At 34.1% G+C, this 27,156-nt stretch overlaps 1 protein-coding gene across 2 annotated transcripts in view; it reads right to left on the reverse strand.

Annotated features, from left to right (window-relative positions):
- Positions 1 to 1,709: 1,709 nt before the first annotated feature.
- SPATA7 (spermatogenesis associated 7) overlaps positions 1,710 to 27,156 on the reverse strand; it is a 32,479-nt gene continuing 7,032 nt past the window's right edge. The window contains exons 3-12 of one of the 2 annotated variants that reach the window (XM_079129273.1): positions 25,412 to 25,507; positions 22,716 to 22,763; positions 18,507 to 18,640; positions 13,103 to 13,569; positions 12,007 to 12,073; positions 10,260 to 10,375; positions 8,884 to 8,937; positions 5,107 to 5,184; positions 2,789 to 2,846; positions 1,710 to 2,527 (exon numbers count right to left, since the gene is read on the reverse strand). In XM_079129273.1, coding sequence (XP_078985399.1) covers positions 1,952 to 2,527; positions 2,789 to 2,846; positions 5,107 to 5,184; positions 8,884 to 8,937; positions 10,260 to 10,375; positions 12,007 to 12,073; positions 13,103 to 13,569; positions 18,507 to 18,640; positions 22,716 to 22,763; positions 25,412 to 25,507 — 1,694 coding nt within the window. In that variant the 3' untranslated portion in view covers positions 1,710 to 1,951. The remainder of the gene's footprint in view (positions 2,528 to 2,788; positions 2,847 to 5,106; positions 5,185 to 8,883; positions 8,938 to 10,259; positions 10,376 to 12,006; positions 12,074 to 13,102; positions 13,570 to 18,506; positions 18,641 to 22,715; positions 22,764 to 25,411; positions 25,508 to 27,156) is intronic. The other variant, XM_079129274.1, reaches the window with a different exon arrangement.

A 27,156-nucleotide genomic window follows, 5' to 3' on the forward strand; every position in this document is an offset into this window, starting at 1 on the left:
TAAAAGGTCTGGGGAAAGTGACTTGATAGGGTGGCATCTTCTATCACTGAACTGTGAATGGGTTTAGCAGTATTGCTTTCCAAAACTATCTTAGCACATGAAGGGTGACTAGGTACTTCTACTTTTAGATGTACATTGATTTTAATTTCTATAGACCTTAAGAAGTTTAAACTTTGGCATGTTAAGGTGAAATCTTTGGCTCTAGTACAAACTCTTTATAATCAAGGCCCAGGATAAAGTAATTCATTGGCAACCATGTAGCTAATTTATTCACTTGACAAATAATTTATCTTGCCCCATAAATGTTGCTCATTGATTTTAAAATGTGACTTTTAAAAGTAAGCCTTTGAAGGAAAATGTTTTCAACTTAATACCATTTAAAATGTAAACAAATGAGGAAACTTTCATATAACTTAGCAATTTAGAATATAGCAATTTGCTATATTCTCCTTTTGTACACTAGGAATTTGTACTTCGAGTGTAAAGAGAACAGGAAATGTCTGTCTTGTTTCCCTATAACCTTGTCTGGATATAAACTTCCCCTTAAGCGCGAGCTACCTTTCTCCATGAAAGCATGCATTCATTGCCAAGCTTAGGTTAAGGCATCAGACACTAAGATGGAAGTGGGTTGTGAGCTACTCCAGTGTATTGTACTTGGCAGGTTGTTTCTGAGTCTGAATCCTGAACACAGTGGTGGCAGTCTCCTTCCCAGGAGTGAGGTGGGCCTGCTGTCCCTACACCATTACAGATTAACCTTCATATCTCCAAAGGTATTGAGATAGGAATTTAGGATAAAAAGAGAGATACTAAGTCTTAAAGGAAACACCTATGAGCCTTTGAATGCGGAAAGCACAGCTGTAAATCTTGGCCCATGCCCTATAAAAGGAGGGAAGTACACAAGGGCAGGGGAAAACTGTGCAGATCCACCCTGGCTCTACCTCCAGTCTGGCTCCTAATACGGTCTTTCTACAAATATTGGACCCCCAGCTCAAGGCGGGCCTTCTCACTCTTGAGATGGACTGCATTCTTCCTTAAAGGATATCTACTTCCTAAGTAAACCTGTCAATGCTTTTGGTTTGTGCTGAAAAAGTTTTTTTTTTTTCTGTCAAGTATACTAAGAACCCTGCTGGTCCTGAACTGAATCCCCGCTTCCCTCTGGGAACTCTCTGGACCCTTCTCCAGAGACATCTCTTCTCCCATGAGAGTATATGCCATTGTCTGGGAAGTGATGCCATGGCCAAAGGGTGAAGAAAGAGCAGGATACTCATTAAACAGCACACTTGCTGGGGGCCATTGCTGTTTCTAGAACACTTGGGTTATGAATATTGTCTCAACTTTTTATCTTCTAGTGCCTACGTGCCTAGGCCCCAAACTCTGTAATTACAAGCACTCACTATTCAAGTATATTATTTTAAATAGTTGGAAAGACATAACTAGAGGTGAATCTTCTGAGACATGTCTTAATAGTAAGGATCCCATTCATCAAGTAGAGGTAAGGGAGGGTGTTAGACAGGTCTGATAGAATGTTGGCACTCACAGGAAAATACTGCCAGGAGCTGGCAGATACTTCAGCTCACTGCCAATCAGAAAGGTCCTTTGATATGGCAGGAAAGTAAGAAAAAAGAAATCAAAGATACTGCAGACAGGGAAAAATGTTTCAAAACCCACATTTCCCACTGCCTACCAAGACCACTTAGGTCTGGGGAAAATATGTTCCTCTGAAAAGCAACTTTAGAAACTGTGGCTGATAGAGTCCCAAGTGAACCCAATCATTCCCACCTTCTGGGGTTCACACCCTTGTATAACTTCTCTACACCTGTTTTAAGTTGCTAAGTTTATAGTAATTTATTATGCAGAATAGAAAGCTAATATAGGAATCTTAAAATATAAAGAGTAAAAAGAGAAAAGTAATATTGAGTTACTGGCCATGTGGGGCATTTATTAATGAAGATCAAACATCCGAAGGGCAGTCTTTAATGCTCATTTCCATGATTTTAAGGGTCGATAACTCCTTCTCATGATTACTGTTACCTTTGACGCTAGAGAACGGCACAGGTTGGGAGGGCGATGTGCTAAGACAACATAATTCATCTGAAGCATCAACCTTCTCGGTGTCACTGTCACCTTCAATGACACACACAGAGGTTTCTTGGTTTATTAAATCGTCCGAAATACTTGGATTGTTTTCATCCCAAATTGAAGGTTTAAGATTTGTTTCATCATTCACCTGCTGAATTAAAACCCCTTCTGAATACTTCGATTTACAGGTGGGTAAGAAAAATTCACTCGATAGAGAGAACATCTCTTTTTCATCCTTTGGTGCAGATGATAACATATCTAAAGCCTTTCGGTATTGTTGGTGTTCCTGTTGAATTGCTGTAACGTGTTCATTTTTAAATTCATCTTGTTCCGAATTCACAGTCCTGAGGAAATTCAACATGTTGACCTTCTTTAGCTTTACGGAATTTTCCTCAGACGTGCAGCCCAAATCTACCTTCAGGCCATTCAGCAGATGGCGCATTTTTCCCTAGGATTAAGAAAATAATAATGTAATTATGAGAATAATTACATCAATTAAACTAATCCAATCAAATCACTTTTGTCTGCGGTGCTGCTAATCTCAGCAGGGATTAACACATTCCTTCCACTGCCCCTGCTTCCCCAACTGCTACCCCCACAAAAAGTGCAAGGGAAAAAGTGCTTGGTTTTAATGCATGCTTTGCGGGTACAGAAAACTTAAAATTTCTGTATTAGAATTCATCTAATAAGGTTCTTAGGAAAGACAAACCTCGTCCAAGCGCTGTTTATTTTGCTCTATATGTCGCTCAAACAGTCGTTCTAAAAACCTAAAAATGACAAAAATGTTAATGTCTTAAAATCAGAATATCAACTAAATACAAACTAGCCACATAGTACCCAAACTACTGAAAGATGGAAAATATTTTTAGATCAATCCTTTTCTCTTGAAGCTAAAGACTAACCCCTCCCTAACAGGTCTCAAGTTCTCCAGTTTGGAAGTCAGATGACTTCCATTACGTATTTGTTTCAAGTTCTACAATGGATGCCAATGTTTCAGAAAAACTGTATGCTGCTTACATTTCTGTGAATAAAATATTTTTAGTGAGGCACAAAGATTCTTCCACACCCACTCCCAAAAGTTCTCCCCAAACAATAAATGCGAACATCAAAAGTTTCTCCTAGCTGGGGACAGAGCTCAGTTTGTAGAGTGCTTGCCTGTCAAGCACAAGACCCCGGGTTTAATCCCTGGCGCCACAAAAAAAAAAAGTTTCTCCTTCCCTGTCTTTTGCATACATACACACACTCAGAATCAAGCCCTAAAGATAATCCTCTTAGAGATATTTTACAATGGTTCCTAAATTATACATGAAAAATTCCTCTGATGGTAAGTCCACATAATAACCTAAAAGTTACCACTTACAAGTTCCACAAAGAGCTAGATATTTGTGCTAGACACCCAATAATCATGTTTCCTTTAATTCTGACCAATCATAGGAAAGAACAGTATTGTTAAAATGATTTTTAGGATGAGAAAACAACATCTCTAAGACAATAGTTTAGGTCTCTCATCATTAAGACGATTTAACCAAAATGCGACAGGTTGCAGAGAATTTATTCTTTTGACTACACCATACTCATTTATCACACTGACTGTCAATAGGTTCTTTAAAAAACAATTGATTTATGTTATCAGTGACATTATGAGCCAAACATGAGTTAGTAGCTCTAAATTATTTAATATTTCTTTAAAAGTCCAAGAAACCTATATTTTACTTTTTATAGCTACTGTTAACATTTTTCAATACTCATGCTTAGGCATTTTTCTATGCTTACGTATTTCTTTATCAAAACTGCTCAACTATATATATTTTGAATATCTTTCTGTACCAATAAATCTACTTCTGCAACTGTGTGTGTGTGTGGTGCTGGGGGTGGAACCCTGGGCCTCGCACACGCTAGACCAAGTGCTCCACCACTAGGCCGCACTCCCAGGCCTACTGCACTATTTTAAATAACTGAACAGAACTCACTCTAACAAATATTCTACAGTCTGTTCAACCAAACCTTTACTATTCAACATTTAGGTAGATTCCATTTTTTGGTGCTATTATTTAAAAGTGCTGCAATAGTCTTGTCATTTAAGAAAAAAATGTAAAATTTTAAGCATAAATACATATGCTTTTATATGCAAACTTTTGTTTGACATCTTAACCATTTTTAAATGCACATTTCAGTAGTGTTAAATATATTCACATTGTTTGGAAACAGCTCTAAAATATTTTCATCTTGCAAATCTGAAACTCTATCCATTATGCAATTTTTTTGTGATTTTTTTTTTTTAACCAACTTTAAAAATAAGAGGTAATAACTGCCAAAAAACTTGGGTCCTTTTGATATAGCTTTTTATTCCAATAATGAAAATGTGGGCTTTAATTAAAAAAACTTGATGTAAGGACAGAAATAATTCACTGGAGATGTCTGCACTTGGCAAATTATTACAACTGAGAAAGCATGAAGGATATATAACAGGGTCCCCTATGTTCCATAACACAGCCAAGTAGACCCTAGGGCCCAATGAATTTTAGATATATATACATTCAAGCTAGATTCAGGACACAACTTCCTTAAGATATGCAATACCTTATCTGGTTTTGCAAACTTTCCATTTCACTTACAATATGTAAATCTAGCTTTTAATTTGTTCTCATTTTTCATGTCTAATAGTAGTAATGGGTGTTAATAAAAATGCTTGCTTTTGATTATTGTGACAGTTTCAGATTAGTAAAATGGGATTATACAGCTTTGTAAATAAGAAGCAAAAATTAATATTACTAGTCTGCTATAACTAAGAGATATAATAATACTTAAATGAATGAAATGTTCATTCTTTTTTATAATTTACCCAAACTCTGGACTGGCCCTAGAACATAAATTAAACATTCTCTACTTGCTATCAACTATAAGAATATCATCTTGAAAAAGCAACATAATCTTTTATTTTTTAATGTGTAAAAATAACTAAGAAATTAACACCTCAAACATTTATTGTGCAACTCAGCTGGCATAACACAAATTTAAAAATCTAACCTGTTTGAAAATAAACCAAGTTTCAAAATTTCATCGGTTACATCTTCAATGAAACTCAGATATGACAGTTCTTCATCACTGGGAAGGCAACACAGAACAGAAAAATCATTGCTTATTTCTTCTGAAAAATACAGGCAACACGGCTATCGAGTCAGAAATAGCTATCTCTATATTATAAATGCACTTCCATTAACTATCACTGGAGAGGATATCACTTGAAGGGAATATCATAAGTAAGATTTACTTTCTCAAATTATGCAAAGGTAAGTATTTACTGAAACTGAGAAGATATTACTTAATAGAGGAAAATACAGCTTTCTACAACATCCATAGCAGTTAAAAAAAAATCAGGAGAATCAAAACAAAAAAGCAGAGGGCACAAGGGTCCCCAGATGTGGTCTCCCCTGGGAGCAAGTGCCTCTGAGCGATGTTCGCATCATCTCTGGCTCCTGACCATGTCCAGCAACAGAGATGCATCCCTCTGCATCGCCCTTGTAGGAGGGAAGGGGAAGCTGTTCAGAGAAGCAGGAGCTTTTAACTATGAAGTCCTCTTTTGCTCAGAGGAAGCAACTTGTATTAAGATTGGGAAATTTACTGAGAAGAAAAATTTGTTGTGTTCTCAAAATGTTCAAAGAATAGAAAAAAATCTAATGGCAAATTTGTGAACATCAATGCAATAGTGATTTTTAATTACTTAGACATTTCTTTATTATACTTTCTTATGAGATTATATTTTAGAAGCTTTATATGGAAATGAGAACACTATTATAAGTTGATTTTAATTAGCTGAAATTAGTGAATTAAAAGAAAAATAGAAAGTATAAAAATAATAATTACTGAATAAGCAAATATAATGGGAATAAGAAAATCAGATAATAGATTAAAATGCTGTATCAAAAGTCACTCTTTTGTTTTAATTGATTTTAGATATCCTTGACACTAGAGTGTATTTTGACATGTCATACATACATGGAGTGTAACCATTCCAATTTGTATCTCATTCTTGTGGATGTACATGATGTGGAGTTTCACTGGTCATGTATCATATATGAGCACAGGAAAGTGATGTCTGATTCATTCTACTGTCTTTCCTATTCCCGTTCCCTCATCCCTTCCTTTGATTCCCCTTTGTCTAATCCATTGAACTTCAATACTTCCCCTACCTTGTTGCGGGTTAGCATCCACAAAATCAGAGAGAACATTTGGCCTCTGTTTTTTTTGGGACTGCCTTATTTCACTTAGCATGATATTCTCCAGTTTCATCCATTTATCAGCAAATTCGTTCTTCTTTATGGATGAGTAATATTCCATTGTGTATATGTACCTGTTTCTTTATCCATTCATCTGTTGCAGGGCACCCTAAGTTGGGTTCCACAGCTTGCCTACTGTGAATGAAGCTGCTACAAACACTGAGGTGGTTGCATTACTGTAGTATGGTGATTTTAAGTCCTTTGGGTATAAGCCAAGGAGTGGGATAACTGGGTCAAATGGTGGTTCCATTCCAAGAGTCTAAGAAATCTCCGTACTGCTTTCCAGAGTGGTAGCACCAATTTGCAGTCCCTCAGCAATGTATGAGCAAACCTTTTTCTGCATATCCTCACCAACATTTATTATTGCTTATATTCTTGTTAATTGCCATTCTGACTGGAGGGAGATGAAATCTCAGTGTAGTTTTAATTTGCATTTCTCTAATTGCTATAGATGTTCAACATTTTTTCATATATTTTTGACCATTCATATTTCTTCTGTGAAGTGACTGTTCAGTTACTTTGCCCATTTATTGGTTAGGTTTTTTTTTTTTTTGGTGTTTTTTTCAGTTCTTTGTATATCCTGGAGATTAATCTCTGAGATGCATGCAAGTAGTAAAAGATTTTCTCTCCTGTAGGCTCTCTGTTCACGTTATTGATTGTTTCCTTTGCTGTGAAGCTTTTTAGTTTGATGCCATCCCATTTATTGATTCTTGATTTTACTTATGCTTTAGGAATCTGATTGAGTAAGTCTGTTCATAAGCCAACATGATGGAGAGTTTGGCTTACTTTTTCTTCTAGTAGATGCAGGGTCTGTGGTCTAATGCCTAGGTTCTTGATCCACTTTGAGTTGAGTTTTGTGCAGGGTGAGATATATAGGTTCAATTTCAACCTACTACATATGGATTTCCAGTTTTCCTAGCACCATTTATTGAATAGGCTATCTCTTCTGCAATGTATGTTTATGGTGACTTTGATATTAACTGTATTTATGTGGGTGTGCCTCTGTGTTTTCTTTTCTGCTCCATTGCTCTTCAATTGTTTGTGCCAATACAATGTTGTTTTTGTTACTATAACTCTGTAATATAATTTAGGGTTGGGTATTGTGATGCTTCCTGCATTACTTTCTCTCTAAGGATTGTTTTGGCTATTCTTGGTCTTTTTATTTTTCCAAATGAATTTCATGACTGCTTTTTCTATTTCTAAGAAGAACAGGGATTCCACTGAATCTGTGTAGTGCCTTTGGTAGTATGGACATTTTGACAATATTAATTCTGCCTATCCAAGAACATGGGAGATCTTTCCATTCAATTTCTTTCTTTAGTGTTCTGTAGTTTTCATTGTAGTTTCATTGTAGTTCTGTAGTTTTCATTCATTCACCTCTTTTGTAAGATTGATTCCCAAGTTTTTTTTTTTTTTTTTGAGGCTATTGTAAATGGGATAGTTTTCCTGATTTCTCTTTCAGCTGATTTGTCACTGCTGTATAGGAAAGTAATTAATTTATGGGTGTTAATTTTATATCCTGCCACTTTGCTAAATTTGTTTATGAGTTCAAGAAACTTTCTGGTAGAACTTCTTTTTTTTGATGAGGTCTGTTGCCCAGGCTGACCTCGAAGTCCTAGGCTTAAGCAATTCTGCCTCAGCCTCCTTAGTTTGGGATTACAGGCACATTCCACAGCACCAGGCGCAAAAGTCACATTTTTAAACTGAATCACAGGGTTTTGCTTGCTTATAAAAGCAGCCAAGGTTGGGAATAAATAAAACTATAAAATAGGGGCTGGAGAGATAGCTCAGTTGGTAGAATGCTTGCCTTGCAAATACAAGGTCCTGAGTTCAATCCCCAGCACCGCAAAACAAAACAAAAACAAAAAAAACCACTATAAAATAGATCATTTTCCCTTGAACATATAAATTAACCAAAACAATATTAAGAACTACAATTATAATATCTGCAAAGAAATGAGGTTAGAAATCTCTATGAAGAACAATCCTGAACTACTAAAAATATGTATTTCTTGAAAACTCTTCTTTATTATTTTAATGTACAAAAATAAACAATAATTATAAATACCACCATTTTATAAATATGGTAGCTATTATCAACTTAGGGAAAAATTTATACTGGAGATAAAAATGAAGTGAAAGTTATTCCAGAAAATTCTCAGAATTTTCTCAAATTCAGCATGTTTTATATGACTGATGATCTAAAACAGGTGGTAAGAGATATTAGTAGTTCAATCCTGATTTATTTTATAATTGCTTCTATGATTCATTAATTTCTTTTTTGGAACTAGAGACTAAACCTAGAAGCATTCTTCTACTGAGTTACATCCCCACAAATCTTTTGAAACATTTTGAGATAGGGTCTCATTAAATTACCCAGGGAGGCCTCAAAATTTTCAATCCTCCTGCCTCAGCCCCCAGAGTAGCTTAGATTACAGGTGTGTGCCACAGGGGCTGGGGAGGGTGGTCTGTGATTCTTAATTCTTGATTCTCACTAAGCAAAATGAAGTGGTTAAAAAGATCTTACTTGGAGTAGGTTTTATTTTCTGAAGGAAGCTGCACAGCATACGGACACACCGTCCTAGAAAGAGAAAGTTAAAATATTTTAGCAAAACATTTTGGTGGGCATACAATAAGTATTCCTATGCTTTAGAATTTTTAAAGCTTTTCATATCCATGATTTACTTTAATCTTCTTCAAAAAAACCTAGTTGGTTATGTTGGTTTGGTATTATTTTTCCCATTTACTAATGAGTTCACCAAAGATCAAAAAGGCTAAGTAACTTGTCAAGATTAATGTTAGCTAGTAGTATAGGTAGATTTTTAAACTGAAGATCTAGTTACAAATTCAACATCCTTTTAAAAACTATACTATGGTACTTCCCTAATACAATGACAATTTTTAATAATAAGTAATGCTAAAAACATATTTTCCTGGGGAAATTTTTGTTTAGCTGGTCATTATGATCAATTGTCATTATTGTTATATTACCATTAATTAATTCCAAGGTCTTAATTCAGGTATACTCAATTACAATATTTTACTTTACTTCTTTTTTATAGAAACTATTAGAAAAGATACATATTCCTTTGACTTATTCTTTATATTCATTTCAGTCTGGCTCAAGAGCAACTAATAAATATTAAGCTCTATGTGTTGAAGCTCTAGGAATTTTAAGGACAGAGAGGGTTAAAAATGAAGTCCCTGTGGCCTTAGCAGGTGAGTTCTTCCTAGCAAACACCTGAGGTTTGAGAAGCAGGGTCCTGAGGGGATGGCATGCATTTTCTTTCTGCTCTGCTTCATATTACCTCATTCTTGCCTTTTACATTATCTACTCTTTCTTCTACCTCCTTCATTTCATATCCAATCTTGGGTACTGAAAATGCAATTGATAGCTAAAACTACCAAGGTGTCTCTACACCTGCTATCTATCATTTTTGTTTAGGTGTAGTTTTCCACAATTACTGAACATGATCAGTATTTCCTTAGAGTGCCTCCCCACAGCAGGGACAGATCCAACAGTAGCACATGGGGATATTCAAAATCATAAATTAAGACTCCTCAAATGGTCAGGTTCTTCAGTCCGAATGCCATGTAAACTGGTCAACAGCACTGCCAGGGAACTGTCTTGGGGAAAATTCTTTTTTATATGAATAGGGATGACAAATAATAAAAGCTAGTGTCCCTTTTTCCTTTATTAATGTATAAACAAAATCAATTCATTGAAACCTTTAATGAGCACATAACTTTGTAAAATTTCCTTAGTAATACTACCTGAATCATATAACACAAAATAGATTGAAGCATATAATTACATTACTTACGTTGTAAATACTATATGTCTGTTATACAGGTGAGCAATTAGATTGAGATAGCTGAAATTATCTTCCTGTAAATGGTTACCTTTGTGAGGAAGGTTGCAGAGTACCATCTTTAATCATGTGCCATCTTAAGTCATGCCCTTGGATGGGTAAAGGGGTTATTTCTTCTTTGATGCCATATGTCATGTAATTAGATGGCTGGGAATATAATAAAAAGAATAAGTAATTTGCTTCAAAAGTGCAATATGAAAGCAGAAATAAAACAAAACATAGCAAATTTCAAGGAAAATGAACTGAAAAATCCAGTAAAAGTAACTGATATGACAAAAATGTTTTAGAATAATTTCTCTAACCAATTCACACTTCTTTTTTTAAAGTAAGATAAAATGACTTATTTCTCATATTTTAATGAGTAATATTTTAAGTGACATTAAGAAATCAAAACATAATGAGAAAATGAAGCAAATTTGCAACTTTCAAGTTTATTTGGGAAAAAAAAGCCCCTTTATTCAAAATTCAAATAGCCGTTTCAAACGTTGATATCTCAAATACCCAAGCAGTGGCAGTACTAGAAGCATGACCAATAATATTAATAAACAGACAAAGATAACAGCAGCTTACTTTTACATAATCCTTTATGTCGCCAAGTCAAGCATTTATTTGCACCATTAGATTTAATCTTTACAAGGCCAATTTATTAATTTTGAGAGTGTGGTTAAAATACTCTTACTGGTATCCTCAAATCAGTTGCTGATGTCACTGATTCTATGCGGAACCACCATTTTCTTGCATGGTTAAGGATGAACATTTGGACTATAATTTCATAAAGATGGACTTCTGCCTTAGTTTGTCTACAGAGCTAACTCTCTTCATAAAATGCAAGCTAGTAACAGCTATCATTTATTAAGTCCTTACAAGGCTAGGAACACTATCTACATTTCTTATTCCTTCCAAGGATTCTGCACATTAATTAGTTTTTCTAGATAAGGACACTCAGTTCTCATCCAACAAATATTTTGTTCTTGAGCCTTAAGTGGCAGGGCCCTATGTCAAACAGCTATTAATTGTTGAAAGGGAAACCCATCATATCTCAAATACCCAAGCAGTGGTATTTTCACAAGAGAAGAGGAAAGTTGAGTGTGATTACTTTTGTATTTCTGATTCTGCGTTTGACATTTTAATAGACAAACCATTTTTAAAGCAATAAATTTAAGTTAGGACCCAAGCGCATGATGCATGGTTAAGACCCCCAATCTGGGGAAGGGTAGTCTTAAAATCAGACTTAAAGCTATTTTAAAAGAAATGATTGCTAAGTATTCAACATGCAGATAATCCAATAATGAGCCTGATGTTTTAGAAAAGTAAAGGTAAATGTAAGAGGATGCTATCCATCAATTCTTATAAAATGCATGATTTCCAACAATGTCATCAGTGGCAATTCTTTAAAAAATAGTCATAAAAAGTCAAATAGCTTCTGCATTTAAAAAGAAATGATTATATTATTCTTTTAAAGTACAAGCACTATAACCTTTAGTAGTCCAAGTCTGCTTTTTTGAAAACAATACTTAAGTGTATTTTATTCATCTGTCTATCCATGCAGTCAGACAACCAACCATCTAAATGCTAATAACAAATGATTTCCTGGATTTGGCAGGACCAATCTGGCCATTTAAAGGGACTGTAAATAGGCAAACCTTTTATATTTTGGCTATATTATATACAAGTGCCACTAAGAGATTATTCTTCATAGTCCAAATAGTTCATATATATAGAGATTAAAGCATCTGCAATTCAAATGTGGCAATGCAAAAAGATCTCATATTTATTACCTGCTTTGTGTTCACTTTTGAATCTGCCAAGTTCTTAGTCTCAATTATATCAAAATCAGAATTAAAGCTGTAATATTTAAAGAGAAATAATTATTATTCTTTTAAAGTATAAGCACTATAACAGGCTTTACTATCTATACAAAATAAACATAAGAGAATGAGATCCACTTTTCTATTCTTATAAAATGTGTAATTTCTAATTATATAACCAGAAAATAGATATGGTTTGGGGTCGGGATTACATATACTCCTCCCACTTTTTGAATAGCAGCTAGATTTCAGCTAACTATATAAGGGGGCAATTAAAATGGGGACTATTATCATTAAAACATTCATAAACATAATCATAAAAAGACATAATACACTTACTTCCTTTAGTTCTCCCCAATTTCTTAATTTTTATTAAATATATATAGACTCATCTGATATTACTAAACCTCCTTATTTATATATTAATGAAAGAATACTAGTTAGCTTTTTGTTTTCTAAAATAACTAAAATCCTAATATCAAACTGTTTAATATTATAAGATTTGTTTGTTTCTTTAATCATTTGGCAAATTTTTAATGAATATTTATCAGGCACTACTGTATGTAAAACCATTACTGAGGCAAATTATACTTAATTTCCAGACATCATCCCAATTGCCTAAATTATCCTGGGATGTTGTGGCCGCACAAAATTGAGTATATGAACAGGAATAGCTGCAAAAAAGGTTTCCTTTTATGCCCTCTGCTAGCCACTGTTTTGCCACTTTTAACATAAATCAATGCGCACATGTACCCAAATGCTGTCTGATGACATAAATTTTAAGGATTTTCTGAAAGTATAATTAAAAGCATATAAAAGTCCTAGAACTGTGTGGAAAAATTAAAATTGTAACATTCATATTTATAAGGAACCTGACAATATTAATAGCTTTTTTTTTTTTTTTTTAAACAATGATTCTGATAGATCTAATGAATCTCATTACATCAAAATGGTATCACCAGACCTTAAGTCTGGCACATAAGGCACACAATAGATAATAAAAAATATTGCTTTGTTAATTTATTTTCAGTTAATTTCCTGGACTTACACTGCTGACGTGTCATACCTGCTCAATTCAGTCTGGGTTTCAGCTTCCATCCGCTGTTCTGTAAAATCCTTTTTTCTTTTGGCAGGTGTATAATATCGATACTGTGACAGGAAGGATTTTGCTTCTGTTTTTAAAGTGCGTGGTGTGAATGGCAATTGTTTGTTAGAAAACAGTTCAGAATGTTTATCCAAAAGATCCCTACTGGGTGCCTTTGAAATAACTAACTGAAAGCGGTGAGAATTTGGGAATGTGCTCCTGGGCCTTCTGCCATACATGTTTCCGGAGCATGGTTTCCTGGGGCTGGAGGCTACATAGTCCATGCTGGATGGGGAGGAACTGGAGTTTTCAACACCACTCATGAGGATTTTATCAGACTTAGGTAGACTTAGGTGTAGTCTCTCTGAAGGTACGAGTGACTGTTCAAAGGACGGACATCCATTCACTTCTTCTATTAACACATCCTGGTCTTGCGGTTCCCCTGAGGGCTAAGAACATTTGATTTGATAGTCATCAACTGCATTGGAAATTCACAAAATTGGGGATTCCAGATTAATTTACACATATAACTCATTTATTCTTCACACCAACTCTGAACAGTGGTACAATTTACACCTGCTGCCTCTTTTTTTCCCGTCCTGGGGATCGAACCCAGAGCTTTGTACACATGACTATACCCCTGAGCTAAATCCCTAGCCCCTGTTATTTACAGATGAATAAACTGAGGCTCAGGATCTCAGAGATTCAAATCAAGGCAAAATTTAAGCTCTTTATCAAGTATCATACTATCTGTTTTTAAAACTCATTTGAAAATTATATAATTTTAGCGTAAGGAATCTTAACCTGATTTCAACTTCTTTACTGGTAATAAACAGGTCAGCTAACCTAAGTACTGATTTATCTAAGTAGAGAAATTGCAGATAACTGGATATTCTGACTACTTTCTAAAATAGGTCAAGTCTCCTTTTTCCTTTCCAAATCAAGTAAGTATTCTGGCATTCAATTTTGAATCGTCAGGGCATTATTTGGTGATTTAGTACAACAGTTTTACAAAGTGTTTCCAAACTAGGATCACACTACAGCATACATACTCAAAGAGTTTGGCTTTTGGAAAGAAATTTCTAAGTACAATCTGAAAAAATACTACAGGGTCATTAACTAAATAGCATAGGAATTATTTACATTTAGAGAACAGAATAAGGTAAGCCCAGAGCAAAAAGAAATGCATAAGGCATTAGATTGATTGCCTGCAAGAAAATCTTATCAGTAGTGTTTTTTTTATTAAAATGAAAAACCAAAGAGAGTCTTTAAAGACAGAAATATATGATTGGGGACATAGTTCAGTGGTAGAGCGCTTGCCTAGCACAAGCACGGTCCTGGGGTTTATTTTCCACCACTGAAAAGAAAAAAGAAAAAGAAATAGAAATAGAATTTTATCTGTTTGATATGGGCTGGAAAAAATTGCTTCTGAAGTGACTGGAAGCATAAAACTTTTCTGTATTTTCATATCTCACAATCTCTACCTTGTGTCCTACTTTTTCTTTTCTTGGAAATCAGAATACAGCATGAAATCAACTGTAATGATCTGCTTTTTGGGGTTATAATTGTTTCCTTTAGTTACAAGTATCAAAAGCTTACATAGATATTTGCACAGAATATATATAACATGTAAATTCTCCACAACTTGAAGAGCAGATCATGATAAAGTTCTGAAAACAGAGAAGAATTCATAAATTATTTGTTAATAGACTCAAAAGTCTGGTGGTAATCTGATCACTCACTGTTATGTCATCCTTATAGTCTGATGCAATCTGCTGTAAACTGTTCCTGTGACTCAGAATTTATGTAAAGTAATAATCATTACATACTTTATTTTACTCATCATATTTGCATATCAAGAACACCCACCCAATTTTACAATTATAGAACAACTGAGTACTAACTCCTTTTCAGGGATAATGTCAGAAGAAATAATATAGAAAGATTTTCCAACTGTCAGATTTTAAAACAGCTGAAGAATGAATTCAACTGCAGAATAGGATGAGTACAAATTATTTGAAAATCTAACATTTGTTTTGTGAAAATTTTTAAGTTATATTTTATAAAAGAAGTGAATCACTCTTGCTTCTCACTGTTACAGACTTTTTTTAGAAATATGAATTTTTCTCAAATTGTACTGAAAGCATTTTTATACTGCTTTTAAAATGTCTCATATATTTATCAGAAATAGAGATCATACTCACATGTTCCATTAATCTTAGGAGCACCAAGTAAGTGCTATACTAGTGTGAGCCAAATGGGAGCACTGGCCAAGTAGCGCACGGCGCTGTGTGCAACGTTGAAAGGGCTTAGAGGGTCCTGAAAGTGACAGCTTGTGGGTCCGTATGAGAAGAAAAGCAGCATGGAAGTATGGCAATCAGAAGGGAAGATTCTCATGCACATAAATGGCCATGATGTCCAGAGGCCAAAGTTAGTATTTTCTTCCTTCTTCCCTCCCTCTGCCCCTCCCTCCTCCTTTTCTTTTTCTTTTTGTGATACTGGGGATAGAATACAAGCACACTCTACCACTGAGCTACATCCCAGCCCTTTTCCAAAAATTGAGAAAGGGTTTCACTACATTGCTGTGGTTAGCATTAAACTTGCTATTCTCCTGCCTCAGTATCCTGAGTTGTAGGAATTATGGGTGTGAGCCACTATGCCCAGCTGGTATTTTCTGTTTAATTATAGCATTTTTTTTCAGTGAATATAGGTTGTAAGTGTCTGTTAGTCAAAAAATACATCCAATTATCAAAATACACAGCTCAAACTAACAATTTAAAAGTGTCCTAAATATTTATCATCAAGGCTTGTCAAAAAACACAGGCAAATTACTGTGAGTTCTAAATGGAGTCAATAAAACATAAAAACCATAAATGAACTATTTTATGGAGGCAAACAAGTTATAGGTTTACAGGAGCTAAAGAATAAATTAATAGAAAACCCTATGGAAAATAAAAATGTTATATATAAGTAATATATTTACTCTTTTACTTTTTATAAACATAATAGATATATAAAAATAGAGACATATAGAAATGTATAATTTGTTTTCAACAAACCCCATTCTTATCTTGAAATATAATCACTAAGTTATATTCAAAATGTTGGAGAATAGAAATATTTAAATTTTCATTTAAGAAACATATTCCCTAAAAATGAAAAAATATTTGGTGAGTCAAACATTGATGAACAGATCCCAGATGGCAAATTATAGTATAGCACATATAGCAGGTTTATTCTAAAGGAAGCACTCTATTCTTGGTACTTTTATCTAGAAAACAGTCTGGGGGGGTTCTCAATCATATTCACTGCTCCCCTGATGACTCCCCAAATCTATTTTCAGCCCAGATTTCTTTTCTGACACAGATGCAGCTATTCAACTATCTAGTGAATATATTAGATGCTCCAAAGGCACCTCAACTCAAATGTTTCCCAAGAAGTGAACTCGTCATACCTTATATTACCCCGACTCCTGAAGAAGCCTGCACTTCATCCTGCTGTCATTATTTCAATAATGACATACTGCCATTCTCCCAGCTGCCCAACTCAGCAACCTGGGGATCTCTTTAACTCCTGCCTCTTGTCCTTCATGGAACAGAATCAGTCACAATTTCAGGGGATTCTCCTTTCTAATATCTCTTAAATGTCTTCCTTGTGCTGTCTGCACTGCTTTAATATTAGGTCTTAGCTTTCTTTTCCAGATTACTACAACTGTCTCATAATTAGCCCACCCTACACTGCAGCCAAGGTTGTCTTTATAAAGTCTATGACGTGGACATAACCTCACAACTGGTCTATAGCTTCCCCACATTTCTCAAAGGGCAAAAACCCAGATCCGTTAGTATGGCACACATACCCTTAATCTTTTTATCTGCTTACTGATAAATCTCACCTGCATCCTCATTGAAAAGATCTGGAAAACAAAATGCAGTACTTGGTACTTGGTAAGCAGAGCAGTGAAACTGGTTTTTGCCAAACAGGCATATTTTTACCACATCATGGGTTCTAGCAGCAGAAAAAAAAAAAGCTCAGGGACTGGGCCCATGTGTGCACATCTGGGATACACTCAGTGGCTATGCCCCAGTGAGGTGACTTACAAGGAAACTTACCTATTCTGAATCCTGGCAGTGAAAGGAACCACTGACCTTTGAGAACTTGAGAACTTGAAATCATATGCTGTCCCCACATAAGACCACAGCTCAGATTTGCATTACCTAATGGTCCACAAAAATCTTAAGCCAAGAAAAATAACCCAGTTTCCCCTGGAGTACATAAAGTATACAAGGATAAAAAGGTAGGGGAGAGAGAAAGCTATGGATTTAAAAAGACTTGTCAATTTATTGAAATTAGGCCCTACTTCTAACAAACTAAAAAATGTTTATAAGTCAAAGGGGGAAATCTGAACACTTTGATGATATTAAAGGATTATTATTAACTTTAGAACATAGAATGGTATTATAGTTGTGGTTTTAAAAAGTCTACCTTTTAGATATATACTGAAATCTTTATGTGTAGAATTATATAGTATCTGGAATTCACATCAAAATTATCTGAGAAGGGGACAGTAAGCAGGGACACAGAAAAAATGAGACTGGTCTCGAGTTATCATTGTTGCATATGTGTGGTGGAACGTGTGGGTTCCTTACCTACTCTACTCTGGTAAATGCTGAAATTTTAAAAATAAAAAATGTAAATTTTGCATTCCATCAAATTCAAAGAAAGAATAATTTATATAAGCTAGTCTAGCACACAGAGAAAGAGGGAAGAATGCTCATCTTATTTTATGAGGCTAGCATGACAAACAGGGAATAGAAAAAAGAAAAATCAAAGGCCCATGTCCATAATAGATGCCAAAATCCTAGACAAAATATTAGCAACTGAATCCAACAATGTATCTGAACCTAGCAATGTATAAAAAAGTCATGATCATGAACAAGTTCTATTTATACTAGGGATACAAAGTTGGTTTAACATGAGAAAGTGTAATTCACTACATTAACAGATTAAAAGAAAACCACCACATCATTTCAAGAGTTGCAAAATGCATTAGATAAATTTAACATTCATTCACGAGAAAGGAAAAAAAAAAAAACAAAAAACCACAAAACACCACCAACAAAACCTCTTATTAAACTAGAAATAAGAGAGAACTTTTAAAACTAGAGTTTAAAGGGATCACAAAAAACCCTACGGACCCTTTCCAATGGCAGAGTAGTTGTAACAGAGACTGTGTGGCCTGAGAAAACTAACATATGAAACACCAAGTTCTCAATAGTGAAAATTTGCTGACCCTAACCTATGGCAGAATGTTATCCCAAAGTTAGGTTGCACCACTACTGAAGTATCATAGAAATATTTGCTTTAAAATGTAAAAATATCATCTTACCTTTGATATGGTGTTAAAAAATGACTTGGAATTATTTTTAGAATTGGCCTGCAATGCAGCTTTAGTTAATTTAAACTCTTTCTCATATCGTGCTAATTCTTTTTTGAGTTTCTCTCTTCGTTGTTGGTCCGCATCTAAGGTGGAAAACAAACCTTTTAAAATATGCGAGAGGATAGAAAATTTAATTATTTGGTCTTGTTAGATAAAAAAACCATTTTTGTTGCTAAAAATATTTATACTATGCTATGTAAATAAATCCATATATTTTTCTGAACAAAGAGAAATACTGACAAATATGTAAATTTATAAAAATTCTAAAAGGATTAACCATTGAGCTTAGACATGATGTGAGCAAGGCTAAGGGCATAAGAAAGTAATTCCTTGGCAGATATTCATAGAGAAATGAAGGTCTGACATGTTGTTTCTGACTATGTAACTTCTAGATGCAAAGAGGTCAATTAGTCCAGACTTCTCCCCCAAATGAACTATTGTCATCAGCATCATATGCTATTAAAATGCTAAATTTTGTATGACTTTTAAAAATGATGTTACAGTCAGGTGTGACAGGACATGCCAATAGTCCCCGCTACTCAGGAGGCTGAGGCAGAAGATCTGCTTGAGCCCAGGAATTCAAGGCCAGCATGGGTCACATATGGAGATCCTAACTCATAACAAATCAATAAATTCAAAAAGTCATTATATTTTAAAAACATTTTCAATCAGACAACTGACGTCTATTTCTCCTAATTGCTAGTCATTTAAAAAAGCAGACAGAAAAGTGATTTTACACTATATAGTGTGCTTTAAGTCAGGCATTGAATTGCTATCAAAGACTCATCACTGTATAAATAAAAGCTGGTGAAATGATTAAGATAGTAAAATTTCAGAATTAAATAGAAGGTTGACTATTAGAAAGATGATGTATTTTCATATAAAATTAAAGATCTAGCATTCTTTTTATGGAAATCTATTCCAAATTAATGGACAAAATACTTACAAATTTCAAATCATTCTGATCTGAATCAGAATTCTTTTTTTTTAAATATATTTTTTAGTTGTAGATGGACACAATACCTTTATTTATTTTTATGTGGTGCTGAGGATTGAACCCAGTGCCTCACACATGCTAGGTGAGTGCTCTACCACTAAGCCACCACCCCAGCCCTCAGAATTTCTTTATAAAAATTTCTACAAGCTTAAAAAACAAACTAAGGTAATTTACATGTATAGTTAAGGTTTCAACTATAATTATTAAGAAAGGCAGGTGTGCATGGTGATCAGGTCTATAGTGGGTATGTAAAAGGCAAAATTGGATTTTAAATCTAAGAGTAGCTGAATAGGAGGATTAGCATAGGCTTTTTATTATATAACTTAAAAAGATAATCTTCTTTTATAAAACTATTATTTGGGAAAGTAATACCAGTATGAAAATTGAGCAAAGCTTTCCAATTAGAGCTGACACAAAGTTAGAGACTTATTTGATCCATTGACAACTGGGTAAAACCATTTTAATTCAAATGATTTAGAATTTCAAAGCTTGTAAATATTAAATCTGGGTTTGTCTGTGTGTGTGTGTGTGTGTGCACGTGTGCGCGTGCGTGTGCTATAAAAAAGTTCTGATACGCTGCAGAAGAAAGCACAGAAAATTAAAAATCTGAGAGTACTTTAAGACTATCTCTTACTCTAATCTCATTATCTTAAAGATTATTAAGGATCACAATCTTTAAGATGACCTCATTACCTTTTATTTTACAAAAAAAGATGGTTCAAGGAAAAATGACTTGTCCATATAACTTGTGTGCTGTGGTCAAACTGATCTTTAAAAATACATACTTAAAGGTTTCTACTCTTGTCTAAAATGACTTTTTTCCCTCCTATAAAAACTATCTGACTTTCAAGATTCCTTCCAAGATGACTGTCTACACCACTAGGGTTTGTTGCAAACACAAAGGGAATGGAAGGAGTTGAAAACAAAGTGCGGGGCTGAGGATGTGGCTTAGTGACACAGCACTTGCCAAGCAAGAGTGAGGCCCTCGGTTCCATCCCCAGCACCATCTGGAGGTGAAAAAGGAAAAAAAAAATAGTGCCAAGCAGGAAGCCTGAGAAAGACACTGTGCTCAATGAATGGCAGCAGGTGGTTCACTATCAGTCCTACCTCTTCCTAGGAAGATACACAAGAAGAGATGGATCTAACCATCTGTGATCTTTCCTAAATAGAACCCAAAGAGCACTTTTCCAGTCTATGTTCCCATTCATTTCTATGCTCTCATCCATTTGCTCACCATTGAGAATGGACCGTCTTGGGTTAGCATTTTTTAATATAGAAATCCTCTCTCAAACTATATATAAAGTTAAATAATAACTAGGAAAATACTAAGCTTAAAATTTATAATGCTTGGGCTGGGGAGATAGCTCAGTCGGTAGAGTGCTTGCCTTGCAAACACAAGGCCCTGGGTTCGATCCCCAGCACCACACACACACACAAAAATTTATAATGCTTTAGTTTTTCTGTGATTACTAGGAAGATAATCACAGGCTGTGATATATCTATGTTCTTTTGTGCTGCTGGGGATCAAACCCAGGGGCCAGCACATACTAGGTAAGTGCTTACCATTGGGCTGTACCCTAGCCCCTGGTTATTTTATTTATTTATTTTGGTACCAGGGCTTGAAACCCAGGGGTCCTTAACCACTGAGCCATATCCCGGGCCCTTTTTTATCCTTTATTTGAGACAGGGTCTCGCTAAGTTGCTTAGGGCCTCACTAGGTTACTGAGGCTAGGTTTGAACTCAAGATCCTCTTGCCTCCGGCTCCTGAGCTGGTGGGATTACAGGTATGTGCCACCATGCTTGCCTCTTCTGATTATGTTTTAAGTACACATTTTTAAACTTGACTTCAAACAAAGGCATCAAATGGTAACTAAATATGAATTTCATTTTTTTGGTTTGACTATTTCCTTAGTAAAAATTTCTAAAAATGGAAATATTTGGTCCAAAAGTAGATATATCAGGATCCTATGTTATATGACTTGTTAAGTATATCTAACTACCATGTTTATCAGTTAGTCTATTAGGATATAAATTGTAGCCAATATTTATCTGGAGAAAAGTGTCATAAAGTTATAATATTTATAACAAATCATCCAGTAATCTTTACAAGCTATGGGCAATGAGAATAACAGAATTCTAGAACTTAAACTTTGGCCAACTTTTTAGTACCATCCAAATTTGTTTATGTAGGAAAAACAAAATCCAAAGAAGTTAAATAATTCATCCAAAGTCATACAGTAATTTAGTGGCAAAATACAGGCTTAATTCTAAGCTCCTAAACTTAGAAATACAATATAGGTCTCTTTTATTTATGGATAATTTTTAAAAGTTAGAAAGGCTTTCTCAAAGGTAATATGTCAAGACCTCTAAGATGGCTACTATCCAAAAATAGAAAAACTAATGTTAGGGAGGATATGAAGAAACTGCATGTTGTGCAAGATTGGAGAACTGTAAAATGGTGCAGCAGCTATAGAAAACAGGATGTTGGTTCTTAAAAAAATTATAAATGGAATTATCATATGATCTAACAATTCTACTTCTGGGTGGAGAAAGAGAGATGTGAGTGTGGGGGATATTCCCTCAAATATCTGAAAGCAGGATCTCAAAGAGGTGTCTGTCTCTCTTGTTCACAGCAGCACTATTCATGTTCCTAGCCGCCTGTTCGTAACAGCACTGTTCACAACACCTGAAAGGTAGGAGTGACTCAAGTGTTCAATAACTGATAAAGACATAAATAAAATGTAGTACATGCACACAGTGGAATTTTATTATGAGATTCTGACACATTGAAATATGAATGAATCTTAGGAATATTATGCTAAGTGAATAAGCCAGTTGGAAAAAAATGCTGTAGGACTCCACTTACTTGAGAAAATTAGAATAGTGCAATTCATAGAGATAGACAGTAGACAGTAAAGAACAAATTCATAGTGATAGAAAGTAAAACGGTGGTTTCCAGGGGCTTGTCAGGTAGTTACTTTTTTAATGGGTATGAGTTCCAGTTTTACAAGATGAAGAGTTCTGGAGATGAATGATGGTATTATAAACGTACTTAGTGCCACGGATCTGAACACTTAAAAATGGTTATGATGTCAAAATTTTAAGCTGTGTGTATCTTATCACAATCTTTTCAAGAGGCAATATATCAAAAAATTACTTACATTTGACGCTGGTTGTCACGCTTATTGGAATTGAGCAGTCTACTGCAGCTGAAAAACAAAAATTCATTGCTTAATAATATTCTTAATCTTGATAAATAGCAACAAATATCAAATGTGGACAAAAAAAGTCCCCAAACTTGCAGTTCCTTGTTTTGCTTTTATTGTATTTCTAGAGATGAAAAATAAAATATCTTTTATTAAAAATATACTAGTTGGGATTAACAGATCATTAGATACTGCTGAAGAAAATATTAGTGAACTTGAAAACATAGCAATATAAACTATTCAAAACAAAGACTGAAAAAGAAGTGTTCAGAGCATTGCTGACCTAAAACATACCTGTATCACTGTATCATGCACCATAATGTACTTAAAATTGTAGTCCTATAATAAGCTTAAAAGAAAACATACAAAACAGAGGACTTATACTACCTGATTTCAAGGCTTACTGTAATTCAATGGTAATAAGGCAGTGTTGTATGGGCATAAAGATGGACATATAGATTAAAAGATCCAAAGATAAAGTCCAGAAACAGAACCACATATATGGTTAAATGACTATCAAAAAGTATCCAGGAATTCAATATAAAAAGGATAACCTTTTCAACAAATGGATATGAACAGGCAAAAGATTGACTTTTATATCCCCATAAACAAAAATTAACTCAAAATGGACCAAGAACTTAAATGGAAGAGACAAACTTATAAAACATATAGAATAAAACAAATTCAGAAAACCTTAGTGATCTAAGCTTAGGCAAACATATCTTAAGCAGGATATTAAAAATATAAATCATAAGAAAACCTGAAAACTGAATTTAATTGCATATGAGTTTATGCCACAAACATTATTTGTCTGATTTTTTTCAACCATTTAAAAATACAATCATAAAATAAGAATGAATACTTTAAAACTTTGGTTCTTTAAATAATAAAAAAAAAACTTAAACAGTAAAAAAACTGGGAAATTCAAATAAGGTCTACATTTAATAGTATATTATCAATATTAATTTCCTGGTTTTTAAGATTTTATATTTGGGGAACCTGGGTGAAAGGCATATGGTAACTCTGTACTATTTTTGAATTTTCCTGTAATTCTAAAATTATTCCAGAATAAAAAAAAGAAAACAAGGACTAGGGATATAGTTCAGTTAACAAAGTGCCTGTGTTTGATCCCTAGCCTCAGAGAGAAAACAAGAAAGAAAATGAAAAGATAAGTCACAGACTAGGAAAAAAATATTTTTAAACATTTATCTGATTTAGGACCTACATTTAACATACAAAATCTCATAGGTTAACCTTAAGCAGACAAAAAACTTACTTTTTAAAATGGGCAAAGGTTTAAATATATCATTTCACCAAAGAAGACATAAAGATGGCAAATAAGAATAGAAAAGTTGCTCAAGATCATTAGGTATCAGGAAAATTTGCAAACTAAAGCTGAGAAGAGACACTGCTACATATCCATGTCCAAAAAAGACAGTCAAGACCAAATGTTGATAAGGATGTACAAGAAATGGAAATGAAAAATGGTATAATTACTCTGGAAAAAGAACTTGGCAGTTTCTGAAAAAGTTAAACATACATTTAACCGTATGAACTCACAGACCAGGGCTGAGTTTGTAGCTCAGTGGTAGAGCACTTGCCTAGCATGTGTGAGGCACTGGGTTTTGATCCTCAGCACCACATATAAATAAATAAAATAAAGGTATGTGTCCACCTACAACTAAAAAAAAAACCCAGATATTTAAAAAAAGAAAGAAAGAAAGAAAGAAAGAAAGAAAGAAAGAAAGAAAGAAAGAAAGAAAGAAAGAAAGAAAGAAAGAAACCAGCAAACCTTTTCTGCACAGGGAAAGAGAATAAATGCTTTCCACCTTGCAGGGAGATATAGTCTGTCATAACTAGTCCACTTTGCCTTTTAGTACAAAAGTTGCCATAGACAATATGTATAAGAATGTAGCTCAGTGGTAGAGTGCTTGCCTTGCATGCATGAGGTACTAGGTTCCATCCTCAGCACCACGTAAAAATAAATGAATAAAGTAAAGGTATTGGGTCCATATACAACTAAAAAAATTTTAAAAAAGAATTAACATGATTGCATTTATGGAAAATTAAATTTGAATTTCATATTATTTTCACATGCCACAAAATACTGTTCTTTTTATTTTTTGCAAGAACTAAAACATAACACCACCATTCTTAGCCCATGAGCTGTACAAAAACAGGTAGCAGGAGGATATGGCCTGCAAGCTATACTGAATTATCCCCATTTTATAGCATATAAATATTTTCAAAATATTTAGAAGTATACTTATAATTAATGAATTTTATTATATATAACATCTCTTAATAAAGCTGGCAACAAAAAAAAGTCAAAAAGAAAAACAGTAGCTAGGATCTCTGTACAACTTCCTTAGATTAAAACAAACAAATAAAAGCCAGATTAAAAATTTCTTTTAATAGCAATGTCTGATAACAATATTATGGATAACATAGATGAAATAACCTAGGTATTAGATAAATTTCAAATATAATTACCAAAAATGGCATTCAGAATTTGCCACAAATAAATACTGTATCTCAGTATACAAACACAAATTCTTTTATAAATACAGATATACTACAGATATATAATGATGAGAATTGAAGTTGGGGGTAAAATTTGGCACAGAAAGTTCACATTTGCACATTTTTACCTTTGGCTGAAAGGATTTTATTATAGTGAACAGCCATGTGATTCTTGACCAGCTGAAGAGTACTTAGTCTGAGAGAAGAGGAGTCAGTGCAAAAGGCTAAAAATTAAAACATATTTAATCATTATATATTTAAATTTAATATAATAGTCATCACAAGATAAACAAGTTACTGATTATTAAGCTCAATCTTATAAAATGTCCTGAAGTTCAATTGACTTAGACCTTTATGATGCCAAGCATGTCCCAGCCTTTGTCTCACACTGGTAACAATGATGAAGCTGTGGACTACTTGGGTCCAAACCTTTCCAAGAAAAAGTTTTTCAGGTCTGAGGGTTTGGGCAAGAGATTCTAGAATATAATCTATAACTATATTTACAAAATGATTTCTTTTCAATATCTCTCAATTTGTTTAGGTACTTGCTTGTTTATGTTACCATGTTAATAAATGAGCAATCCACAGGGTGTGGTGGTACATGCCTATAATCCTAGTGGCTCTGGAGGCTGAGGCAGGAGGATGGCAAGTTCAAAGCCAGCCTCAGCAATTTAGTGAGGCCCTAAGAAAATGAGCAAGACCCTGTCTCTAAATAAAATTCAAAAAAGGCTGGGGATTATGGTTCAGTGGTAAGCATCCCTGGGTTCAATCCCTAGTAGTCGAAAAAAAAAAAAAAAATTGAGCAATTCATGGAGTGTGGGAAATTAAATTCCAAACCGCAAAACTTAAAGATTCTATTTGGAAAGTCAAATTCTAACTTTACACCTGAAAATAAGATTTACAAATCTCTTTACCGCAGTCTTTTTTAAAATACCAGGTCTAACTTAAGAGAAGTACAATCACATAAAAAGTCCATGACATTAAACTGCTTTACCCTCATCTAAACTGTTTAAAGGAAATTTTAGAAACTTTAAGCATTTGCATACAAGAATAAAGTATAAATGCAGACATAACTCTTTTAAACTTTAAAAAGTTTTTGAGAAGTAATATATACATATAGTTAAAAAAATTCAACAGGTAAAACACCATGTAAAGATTGAAAAATAAGGTACTGGAGATATAGCTCAGTTGGTAGAGTGCTTGCCTAGCATGCACAAGGCCTGTGGTTCGATCCCCAGCACCACCAAAAATAAATAAATAAATAAACAAATAAATAAATAAAAATTGAAAAATAAATGAATTTTCTACACCAAACCTAGTCTCCTCTCCCCGAGACATACACTCTACTACTTTTTAAATCAATTCTTCTAGGAAAATGCTATGCATATACAGTGACTATGAGGTTCTATCAGACATTTCTAGATTATGCACCATTTGTCATGCATTGTTCTAAGTTCTTTACAAACAAAATCTTATCTAATCATTATTATCACTATTTAACAGAAGCAGAAACTGAGGCACAGGTTTGTAAATTAGATCTTGAGTCAATTGTTGATAATGAATGCAATATTTGGATGTGAACCAAAGCACATCATACTTAAATGACTATTCCAGGTCTACATTCTTTAAAAAAAAAAGTTAACAAACTTTACATATCATCCTTCATTCTGCTTTTCCATGTCTGTATATTTTTAAATCTACTGCCAAAATTTTATTTAAGACTTATTTTTCAAAGTTTTTATGCAATCTCTCCATGTCTTTATATATACACTCTTATACAAAGAGATATTTGGGAGGCCGAGGCAGGAGGACTGGAAATTTGAGACCAGCAAAATTCTGCTAAAACATAAAAAGGGTTAGGGATGTATGTCCT

This window comes from Sciurus vulgaris (genome assembly GCF_902686455.1).
Source record: "Sciurus vulgaris genome assembly, chromosome: 2".
NCBI lineage: Eukaryota > Metazoa > Chordata > Mammalia > Rodentia > Sciuridae > Sciurus > Sciurus vulgaris.